The sequence below is a fragment of the Telmatherina bonti genome, assembly GCF_933228915.1.
Source record: "Telmatherina bonti genome assembly, chromosome: 16".
Lineage (NCBI taxonomy): Eukaryota > Metazoa > Chordata > Actinopteri > Atheriniformes > Telmatherinidae > Telmatherina > Telmatherina bonti.
The window spans coordinates 10252566-10264823 of NC_136614.1; the positions used below are offsets into that span (position 1 = coordinate 10252566).

A 12258-nucleotide genomic window follows, 5' to 3' on the forward strand; every position below is an offset into this window, starting at 1 on the left:
ATATACATGTATGCATTGATCTCTTTCTTTTGTTTTTTTTTTGTTTTTTTATGTTCTCTTTTCTGAGCTTCCGTTTGGACCTCGGTGCATCCAGGAGCAGCAGGTCAGCTGACCTGAGGCACCTGGCAGGAGTGTGGAGGTGGAGGAGAACCAGATCCACGTCATTCAGAACAATGCTGGTGTGGAAACACACATCCTGCAGAGGGTCACGGGAGTCTGACCCAGTGATGAAACCAGTGAGAAACCACAGACACTTCCACCTACGACTCATCTAGGATCAGGAGTTTAGTCAACATCAAAGTCTTCAGACGGCGTGAGGAAGATCCAGAGGACTCCTCGTCTTCATCACTGTTGAACAAAATGTCCAACAGAAGCTGAAGCGCGCCATGAAATCACTTTTTATGCTTCTTAAACATCTTCTCGTATGAGAGCGATGCTTTTCTTCTGCCATCTCTTGTCTTGCTTTAGCTAAGTCTTGTTGCCATATCAACCGGCAGCGAAGTCTCGTAGGACTTCCTGCCTCCCTGCACGGTTTCAGCCCATTGTCTTCCCGCCTGGATCTAATCCCTGCAGCGAAGCGGCTGCTGGGCTTACAGACACGCAGAAAGCAGACGGAGGGAGGTTCCCCTGTTCACTGAGATAATAGCAGTGCACTGAAGTGGAGTGGTTTATCCACACACACCGACACACACACAGCCTCTCAAGCTCTGCATGTGGCAATTATCTCTCCTCTCGGCAGCTCGTAGCATCTCCCCCATCTCCTCCCCTCCACCGCTCCTTCCCTCATTTTCCTAATCTCCTCTTGACTTTTCTTCCTCCACCTTTTCTCTTCCATCAGGAAGCATCTGCAGCCTTCGCTTCGCTCTCTCTGCTGTTCCGACGGCAGAAAGAGACACAGCGCTCCTCCCATACAAAGTAAAAACCTGGACAATCTGCCTCCATTCCAAAAATACACAGAGAAGGTTCTTTACAGATCTCCAACGCCTTCTCACCAACAAACACGACTCAACACACTGTGGCTGCGAGGCAAACCTGTGTTTAACACGATGGAAGCAGAGAGCTTTACGTACCGACCCCGAAGCAGAAAAATTGGAACAGAAAGGAGATGTTTTCATTTCATCACAGACAGAAGAACCTGAAATTTTCCACATTTTGTCTCCTAAACTTTGAGCCAGAAAACGGTGGGAGAGTAAACTCTCTCATGCTCACAACTCCTACGATGTTCTGGAGAGGCGGTGGAGAGTTTCAGGTGTCGTGTTGTCCAACTCTTCCTCCAGGCATGTGCTGGTATTGATTTCCTTACTGGGAACCTGTTGGGACCACAAGGCTGGTCCAGCACCGCCTGACATTTCTTAAAGCAACTCTGCATTCAGAGTAATCCCTAATGGTGATGCAGCGCCGTGTGAGGGGTCAGAGGTCACAGGAGTCCAGCTCAGATTTGTTCCTTTACACACAGATTCCTCACGTTGCTTGAATGCAGGATGACATGATGCAACACGGAGGAGAAAATGAGAAAATGTTGTGGTCCTATTCCCTGGTGGGCTTGTCTGGCATCCTGGCACCTGGATCAGCACCTGATCTTCATCTGGGCAATCAGCAACAGCACTATTTAAGACCTGCCAGATTGTTGAATGCCCTGCGAGATCCTGCCTGCCCGCCCGCCCACCCGGCAGCATCATCACCAGACAGCTGCAGGAGATTAAAACAAGAGCAGTTTTATTTGGATCAAGTATGTTGCAGCAGGGAAAGAGTGAAATCTCCAGGACCGAAGTTAGAGACCCCTGTTCTCCAGCAGCAGAAGACCACGCCGGGTTCCCTCCTGTCAGTAAGAACAGGAAACTGAGGCTACAATTCACACAGACTCACCAGAACTGGACAACTGAAGATGGAGAAACGTTGCTGGTCTGATGAGTCTCCAGTTCAGCTCCACATCCACATGGTAGGATCAGAATCTGCTGGAAACATGACAACATGGATCCATCCTGCCGTCAGGATCAACGCTTCACACTTTGGTCCCCTTAGTACCAACATGACCTGGTTTAACGTCCACAGTCTCCCTGAGTCCTGCTGCTGACCATGTCCATCTCTTTCTGAGCACAGTGTAGCATCTTCTGATGGAAACTTCCAGCAGGATGATGCACCATGTCACAAAGCTCACATCATCTCCACCATGACGATGAGTTCACTGTCCTCCAACGGCCTCCATAGTCACCAGATCTACATCCAGCAGAGCAGCTTTGGGAGATTCTCATCATGATGAGGTGGAACGGGAGGTTCTCATCATGATGTGGTGGAACGGGAGATTCTCATGGTGATGAGGTGGAACGGGAGATTCTCATGGTGATGAGGTGGAACGGGAGATTCTCATCATGATGAGGTGGAACGGGAGATTCTCATCATGATGTGGTGGAACGGGAGATTCTCATCATGATGTGGTGGAACGGGAGATTCTCATCATGATGAGGTGGAACGGGAGATTCTCATCATGATGTGGTGGAACGGGAGATTCTCCTCATGATGAGGTGGAACGGGAGATTCTCATGGTGATGAGGTGGAACGGGAGATTCTCATGGTGATGAGGTGGAACGGGAGATTCTCATCATGATGAGGTGGAACGGGAGATTCTCATCATGATGAGGTGGAACGGGAGATTCTCATGGTGATGTGGTGGAACGGGAGATTCTCATGGTGATGAGGTGGAACGGGAGATTCTCATCATGATGAGGTGGAACGGGAGATTCTCATGGTGATGTGGTGGAACGGGAGATTCTCATGGTGATGAGGTGGAACGGGAGATTCTCATGGTGATGAGGTGGAACGGGAGATTCTCATGGTGATGAGGTGGAACGGGAGATTCTCATGGTGATGTGGTGGAATGGGAGATTCTCATCATGATGAGGTGGAACGGGAGATTCTCATGGTGATGAGGTGGAACGGGAGATTCTCATCATGATGAGGTGGAACGGGAGATTCTCATGGTGATGTGGTGGAACGGGAGATTCTCATGGTGATGAGGTGGAACGGGAGATTCTCATCATGATGAGGTGGAACGGGAGATTCTCATGGTGATGTGGTGGAACGGGAGATTCTCATCATGATGAGGTGGAACGGGAGATTCTCATCATGATGAGGTGGAACAGAATATTCTCATCATGATGTGGTGGAACGGGAGATTCTCATGGTGATGAGGTGGAACGGGAGATTCTCATCATGATGAGGTGGAACGGGAGATTCTCATGGTGATGAGGTGGAACGGGAGATTCTCATGGTGATGAGGTGGAACGGGAGATTCTCATGGTGATGTGGTGGAACGGGAGATTCTCATGGTGATGTGGTGGAACGGGAGATTCTCATGGTTATGTGGTGGAACGGGAGATTCTCATCATGATGTGGTGGAACGGGAGATTCTCATGATGAGGTGGAACGGGAGATTCTCATCATGATGAGGTGGAACGGGAGATTCTCATCATGATGAGGTGGAACGGGAGATTCTCATGATGTGGTGGAACGGGAGATTCTCATGGTGATGAGGTGGAACGGGAGATTCTCATGATGAGGTGGAACGGGAGATTCTCATCATGTTGAGGTGGAACGGGAGATTCTCATGGTGATGAGGTGGAACGGGAGATTCTCATGGTGATGAGGTGGAACGGGAGATTCTCATGGTGATGAGGTGGAACGGGAGATTCTCATGGTTATGTGGTGGAACGGGAGATTCTCATGGTTATGTGGTGGAACGGGAGATTCTCATCATGATGAGGTGGAACGGGAGATTCTCATGGTGATGTGGTGGAACGGGAGATTCTCATGGTGATGAGGTGGAACGGGAGATTCTCATGGTGATGAGGTGGAACGGGAGATTCTCATGGTGATGTGGTGGAACGGGAGATTCTCATGGTGATGAGGTGGAACGGGAGATTCTCATCATGATGAGGTGGAACGGGAGATTCTCATGGGGATGAGGTGGAACGGGAGATTCTCATGGGGATGAGGTGGAACGGGAGATTCTCATGGTGATGAGGTGGAACGGGAGATTCTCATGGTGATGAGGTGGAACGGGAGATTCTCATGGTGATGAGGTGGAACGGGAGATTCTCATGGTGATGAGGTGGAACGGGAGATTCTCATGGTGATGAGGTGGAACGGGAGATTCTCATGGTGATGAGGTGGAACGGGTGATTCTCATGGTGATGAGGTGGAACGGGAGATTCTCATGGTGATGAGGTGGAACGGGAGATTCTCATGGTGATGAGGTGGAACGGGAGATTCTCATGGTGATGAGGTGGAACGGGAGATTCTCATGGTGATGAGGTGGAACGGGAGATTCTCATCATGATGTGGTGGAACGAGAGATTCTCATGGTGATGAGGTGGAACAGGAGATTCTCATCACGATGAGGTGGAACGGGAGATTCTCATCATGATGAGGTGGAACGGGAGATTCTCATGGTGATGAGGTGGAACGGGAGATTCTCATCACGATGAGGTGGAACGGGAGATTCTCATCATGATGAGGTGGAACGGGAGGTTCTCATGGTGATGAGGTGGAACGGGAGATTCTCATGGTGATGAGGTGGAACGGGAGATTCATGATGATGATGATGATGATGATGATGATGTGCAGCAGCTGTGTGATGCTTCATGTCAACATGAAGAGGAGGAAAGTTTCCAACACCTTGCTCAATTTCTCACACTGAGACTAAAGGTAGTTCTGATGATGCATCGCTGCACATCTCCTGGCACGTTTCTTCCAAACCAGAGAGCTGAAATTTACGGGGAATTAAAAATATTTTATTTATTTATGTGAAGCTCCACTTCAATGCAGAAATCTCCAGCTGCAACATTTTCTTTGCTTATCAGTCCTGCAACAGTTTTAGTCTCATTTTACGCTCCTGCTGCACGTTTCTGTCACGAGCAGCATGAATTCACAGCGCGTGCATGCAAGCAGGAAGCACCTCAGCGAATCCGCAACGGAGACCGAGGTGTTTCTAAAAATACTGAACCTCAGATTCGCCGTCGCATCTCGTCCCCCCCCAATCCTAACAGAGCATGAGGTGCCATCATGACTCCTGCCAAGTGCTTCTGAGATCTAAAGCAGCGGAGTTAACAGATAATCACATCACGGCAAACCTCACACACACACACACACACACACACACACACACACACACACACACATCACTGTCCAATAAGAGATAAATGAGCACCATTGGCCCCCTGCTTACAGATAAATGTGTAAGTGTATCCCTGATCCCCCCCGCTGCAGATCCTCCCCACATTTCTGACAAACACACACACACACACACACACACACACACACACACACACACACACATTTAGTGCCTTATGTCAGCTCATGAGTGAATTTTCCTCCTCAGTTAACACAGCAGATGATGCAGGCCGTCGTCACATTGTGCTCTTACGCACATTAGCAAACACATATGGACATGCAAAATCGCTCACACTCACACACACACTCACACACACACACACACACACACACACACACACACACAGCAGAGGCAGCAGACAAGCTTAGACTGAGTCAGACATCATCCATCACATCATCTGAAGGATGCATGTCCAACAGCGTCCATGCAGTGATGCAGGTGACAGCTACGCTGACAGATTCCAGCGAGGTGTGAAGCCGCCGCTAGCTGTGCAGAAGTCACACACACACTTAGCCGCGGCCGCTAAATGCAGACACAGTCCTGGACAGAGCCTCCTGATGACGGCCGGTCACCAAAAGCCGCCTGGTACCCTTTCACCACGCTGCGAACGCCAGATGTTCTGGTTCAACCAGTTTACAGATTGTCTGAAGGTACGAGGTCACCGCAGTCAACGTCACGCGAGAAAAAATGGAGGCAGAACTGAAATAAGTGGCCCTGTGATGGACTGGTGATGCGTCCAGGTTTACCTGCCGCTCATCCGGGGATCGCTGGGACAGACTCCAGCTCCCCCCCAACCCTGAACTGCACGAAGCAGTTAAGAAAAAGGATGGAACTTAAATCAGCAGCACGACCTACAAGAGACTGTTGTTCTTAGTTCAGCTCGGTTGGTTCGGCATGCAGAAATAAATCACTGGGGTTGGGATGATATCTGGCTTCAGAAACATTTTATAACTTTCATCGTTTAAAGCAAAGTCCGTGAAAAAGGGCTTTAATGGAGGGAAAATGAAGGGAGGACGTCAGCTTGGGGTACTGGTCAGTATCGGACGTATACAGGGATGGAAAAAACGAACACTTTGTGACATGAAAAACCACAGAAAGATGACGAAGTTACGCAGCACAGCTGCCATCTTGTTCACCTAACCTGATCCATTTACAGGTCTGGGTTCTGTCTCTGTTTCAGAATTCATCTTTTCTTTTCTTGCTTCCTTTAACTGTGTTTGGTTCCTCCTACCACCTGCAAACATGAACCGTGTTTGACCATGAATAATAAAAAAAAAAAAGAATCCATAATGCTGTTAAGTTTTGAGTGAAGACGATAAAAAGTGCTTCTTCGTGCCACAACGGGAGAAGATCAGCAGTCGCTTGAAGCGTTTTCAGACCCGCACATCATGCTTTTCATCATCATCTTCAATGGAAAAGCCAGAAAAACACAAAAAGATCTGATTCATGCTGAACGTACAGCGTGTAAGGTCTCCTACAAGCCACTTCTACTGCTGCAGACGTCGACAACCTGACTACTCAGAGCCGTTTGGTGGCGTCACCACAGCGGCTCAGCATGAGCTGGGTCGTCATAACGTAGCAGCTGATTGGTCTAAGATAAGTTTTTATTTTTCCTTTAAACAACCAGCAGCACGAGGGACAAACCTGTTGGCATTTTTATATATATATATATATATATATATATATATATATATATATATATATACATACACATATATACTCTCAGGTTGTTTCCATTAATAAGCCACGAACTCCTTTTCAACAGCACTTTGACCTCCAGACATGGCAGATAAACATCCTGTTTATGGTTGGATGGAAAGTTGCTTGTGATCCTCATGAAGAACACTTTATCTCCTGAGCAGACGGCATCAAGGCGAGGAGCTCCTCATCCTTCTGACGAGGATTCTTGTTAAATTTCATTTAATTTTGTTCCAGACAGAGCGGAAATTCCTGCTTTCCGTATGGAAACGTGTTCGCTTCCATCATCTCGATTTGTTTTAGAGCAGAACGATTCTGAGTTGCTGGAGATGTGTGTGTCTGCACATACCTGCCGGCTGAGAGCTGGTCTGCACACTGCAAAAACTCGAGAAAAATATACAAAAATGAGGTAAATGTTGCTTAAAATAAGATAAATTATAGAAAATTTGGCTTGTCAGTTTTTGCAGCGCAGCGTCGTGTGTGTTTTCTCACGTGTCTGTTTACGCCTGCAGGCTGCCGTAGTTCGTGTCATGTGTCGCCGATAAGCTCTCCTCTCATCCTGCACACTATTACACCAAACTGTAGAGTTTGTGTTGCAAACACACACTTCCAGATGTCCAGCCGAACACACACACACGTCCAAAGGTGTGGCTGAACACACACTTACATGTCTTTAAACGTGGCGGCAGCGAAACGCCGTTTTTGTTACAAGCTGAGCATCTCCGATGTCAAAAGGCTCCGAATTAATTAATAAATAATAAAAGAAAATCTTCTTCTTCTGAGTTAGTTCGACATGCTGAAATCATGGCGATCATATAAAAATCCTTCCAACACACCTGAGCAGATCAGTTTAGTGTCCATGTTAACGTCAGCTGGAATCTCTGATTCAAATCGATTCTCTTCCTCCGTCTGAACGTCGCTGTCCTGCAGCAGCAAATCACCATCCCCCCGCCACCGTGCCCGGCTGCTGTATGGAGGCGTTTGCTGCTCCGCATTCTGACCAGACATCACCAGCGTCGTGCTAACTGAGGGTCGTCGAGACGTCTGGCCTCTGGCGGAGCTTTCTGGGACGTCACCAGCCGTCCTCAATGTTTCTACTTGTGAAAAATCCTTCTCAGTGGAAAATAATGGACAGTAAAATAAGTTTCTAACCGTTCCCAGACAGCAGACGCCTCGCTATGACCACGGCTGATGTCTTTCCTCCTCGGCGTTTCATGAACACACCTGAACGTTGCGGACTTCCACGTGGACAACAGTAGGACTGGACACGGTTTAGTTTCTGGTAAATAATGGCAGCGCAGTACATCATGTGACGTTATCCACACAAGGCTGGATTTCCCAGCATGGGACCCGGCAGGACCCGACAGGACCAAAACAGGACCCAGCAGGACCAAAACAGAACACAACGGGACCCGGCAGGACCCGACAGGACCAAAACAGGACCCGGCAGGACCAAAACAGGACCAAAACAGAACACAACGGGACCCGGCAGGACCCGGCGGGACCAAAACAGGACCCGGCAGGACCAAAACAGGACCAAAACAGAACACAACGGGACCCGGCAGGACCAAAACAGGACCGGCGGGACCCGGCGGGACTTGACAGGACCCGGTAGGACCAAAACAGGACCCAGCAGGACCAAAACAGGACCCGGCAGGACTCGGTAGGACCAAAACAGGACCCAGCAGGACTCGGTAGGACCAAAACAGGACCCGGCAGGACTCGGTAGGACCAAAACAGGACCAAAACAGAACACAACGGGACCCGGCAGGACTAAAACAAAAAAGGACCCGGCAGGACCCGGCGGGACCAAAACAGGACCCGGCAGGACCAAAACAGGACCCGGCAGGACCAAAACAGGACCCGGCCGGACCCAACAGGACCAAAACAGGACCCAGCAGGACCAAAACAGGACCCGGCCGGACCCAACAGGACCAAAACAGGACCCAGCAGGACCAAAACAGGACCAAAACAGAACACAACGGGACCCGGCAGGACCCGGCGGGACCAAAACAGGACCCAGCAGGACCAAAACAGGACTCAGCAGGACCCAACAGGACCAAAACAGGACCCGGCAGGACTAAAACAGGACCGGCGGGACCCGGCGGGACTTGACAGGACCCGGCAGGACGCGGCAAGACCAAAACAGGACCGGCGGGACTCGGCAGGACCCGGCAGGACCGTTTTTGATCACCCGACCTTTTTATCAATGAAAGTTTCCCAGGATTGCACATCTCTGACTGCAGTGTGGTTGTCTGGTTCAGGACTGGTGTACCTGTAGTGCCGCGTGTCCCTCAGGGCTCGGTTGCTCGGGATTCGTTCGCTCTCTCTCTGGTTGAAGGCGTAGAGCGTGTACGGGTCGTCGCCAGGCTTCCAGCGCCGAGCGCTCAGGTAACTCCGCTCATCGAAGCCCTCCAGCATGTCCTCCCACTCGGCTTCGGAGATCTGCGGACGGATTGGCTGATAAATTAGACCCATAAATGTTTTTTTTAACAAAATAAAGAAGCAACAACAGACGGAATTGTTGCCATGACAACCGCATCCCATTATGGGCTTTTTTTTTTTAATGATCCATTCCTAAAAAAAAGCTTTAGAGGCTGAAATGAATCCAATAAATCAGAAACTCATAAACATATTTATAATAAACCATGAATATATCATTAAACATGAAAGTGAAGGAACATTTGGGTGATTTAAAACCTGTTAAAACCAACTTAAATAAACGTGTTGCTGGGTTTTAGATAACCGCCATCAGCTGTAGTTGTTTACTGACATTTTCTTTGTATCAGTCATCGTCAGAGTGGAAGAAAGAGGAATGTGAGATTTAGTCATAAATGTCACAGTCTGGGTGTATCTGCTGTCCGCAGCAAGCAGCTTCTTCAGAGCCTCTCCGCAGCTTTTACGGCTCGTTTCATCTCACGGAGACTCGGAGTGGTTCTGACTTCTGCTCTTTGGTATTTAAGCAGACAGATCCTGAACTTTATTTATTTTATTTTCTATCTTTTCTGCTTTTTCTTTGTTTGTGACCAACTGCTGGAGTTTGCCTTGTGTTGCAGCATGCTGCTTTGTGCGTTAAAATCTCAGCATTCCAGTAAATTCTGGACAAAAATCAAGACAGGTTGAAGCTTTTCAGACTGTTGTCCAAGTAAATAATGCCTCAGTCTGGGTCTGTGACGGGTCTGTGACAGGACGGGTCTGTGACAGGACGGGTCTGTGACAAGTCTGTGACGGGTCTGTGACGGGTCTGTGACGGGACGGGTCTGTGACAGGGCGGGTCTGTGACGGGACGGGTCTGTGACGGGTCTGTGACGGGTCTGTGACGTGACGGGTCTGTGACAGGGCGGGTCTGTGACAGGACGGGTCTGTGACAGGACGGGTCTGTGACAGGGCGGGTCTGTGACAGGACGGGTCTGTGACGGGTCTGTGACAGGACGGGTCTGTGACGGGTCTGTGATGAGTCTGTGACGGGACGGGTCTGTGACAGGACGGGTCTGTGACGGGTCTGTGATGAGTCTGTGACAGGACGGGTCTGTGACGGGTCTGTGACGGGTCTGTGACGGGACGGGTCTGTGACAGGGCGGGTCTGTGACGGGACGGGTCTGTGACGGGTCTGTGACGGGTCTGTGACGTGACGGGTCTGTGACAGGGCGGGTCTGTGACAGGACGGGTCTGTGACAGGACGGGTCTGTGACAGGGCGGGTCTGTGACAGGACGGGTCTGTGACGGGTCTGTGACAGGACGGGTCTGTGACGGGTCTGTGACGGGACGGGTCTGTGACAGGACGGGTCTGTGACAAGTCTGTGACGGGTCTGTGACGGGTCTGTGACGAGTCTGTGACAGGACGGGTCTGTGACGGGTCTGTGACGAGTCTGTGACAGGACGGGTCTGTGACGTGACGGGTCTGTGACGGGTCTGTGACAGGACGGGTCTGTGACGGGTCTGTGACGAGTCTGTGACGAGTCTGTGACGGGTCTGTGACAAGTCTGTGACGGGACGGGTCTGTGACAAGTCCGACGGGTCTGTGACAGGACGGGTCTGTGACGGGTCTGGTCTGTGACGGGTCTGTGACGGGACGGGTCTGTGACGGGACGGGTCTGTGACGGGTCTGTGACGGGACGGGTCTGTGACGGGACGGGTCTGTGACGGGACGAGTCTGTGACGGGACGAGTCTGTGACGGGACGGGTCTGTGACAGGACGGGTCTCTGACGGGTCTGTGACAGGACGGGTCTCTGACGGGTCTGTGACAGGACGGGTCTGTGACGGGTCTGTGACAGGACGGGTCTGTGACGGGTCTGTGACGGGACGGGTCTGTGACGTGACGGGTCTGTGACGGGACGGGTCTGTGACAGGACGGGTCTGTGACGGGACGGGTCTGTGACGTGACGGGTCTGTGACGGGACGGGTCTGTGACGGGACGGGTCTGTGACGGGACGGGTCTGTGACAGGACGGGTCTCTGACGGGTCTGTGACGTGACGGGTCTGTGACGGGTCTGTGACAGGACGGGTCTGTGACGGGTCTGTGACGAGTCTGTGACGTGACGGGTCTGTGACGGGTCTGTGACGTGACGGGTCTGTGACGTGACGGGTCTGTGATGGGACGGGTCTGTGACAGGACGGGTCTGTGACGGGTCTGTGACGAGTCTGTGACAGGACGGGTCTGTGACGGGTCTGTGACGTGACGGGTCTGTGATGGGACGGGTCTGTGACGTGTCTGTGACGTGACGGGTCTGTGACAGGTCTGTGACGAGTCTGTGACGTGACGGGTCTGTGACGGGTCTGTGACGGGTCTGTGACGGGACGGGTCTGTGACGGGACGGGTCTGTGACAGGTCTGTGACGGGTCTGTGACGTGACGGGTCTGTGACGGGACGGGTCTGTGACGGGACGGGTCTGTGACGTGACGGGTCTGTGATGTGACGGGTCTGTGACGGGTCTGTGACGGGTCTGTGACGTGACGGGTCTGTGACGAGTCTGTGACGGGACGGGTCTGTGACGGGTCTGTGACGGGACGGGTCTGTGACGGGTCTGTGACGTGACGGGTCTGTGACGTGACGGGTCTGTGACGTGACGGGTCTGTGACGGGTCTGTGACGGGACGGGTCTGTGACGTGTCTGTTGCTCCAGCGAGCAGCGAAAGTCGACGCCAACTATCCAGGCGGCCAAACTAAGTACCGTTTAGCAAATGTCCAGATTTTCAGTTGTTTCTAATGTGAATTTTCAGCAGCCAGCAGCGTGAAAATCGAATTGAAAAATCAAAAATGTGGATTTTTTTTGCTTTAAAATTTTTAAATCAATTTTTTTGTTAAAAAATTTTTTTTTTCAAATAAATAAAGATAATCCATTACAAAATTTTGGTCATTTTTATTGTTTTTATTGATCTTTTAACTTGTC

The 12258-nt window shown here is 50.7% G+C and overlaps 1 protein-coding gene across 1 annotated transcript in view; it reads right to left on the bottom strand.

The window, feature by feature from the left end:
* The window catches only part of galnt14 (UDP-N-acetyl-alpha-D-galactosamine:polypeptide N-acetylgalactosaminyltransferase 14 (GalNAc-T14)), a gene marked incomplete at both ends in the record, with an annotated part of 285968 nt that overhangs the window by 231431 nt on the left and 42279 nt on the right, over positions 1-12258 (bottom strand). The window contains one exon of the mRNA XM_079255488.1: positions 9144-9313. Coding sequence (XP_079111614.1) covers positions 9144-9313 — 170 coding nt within the window. The remainder of the gene's footprint in view (positions 1-9143; positions 9314-12258) is intronic.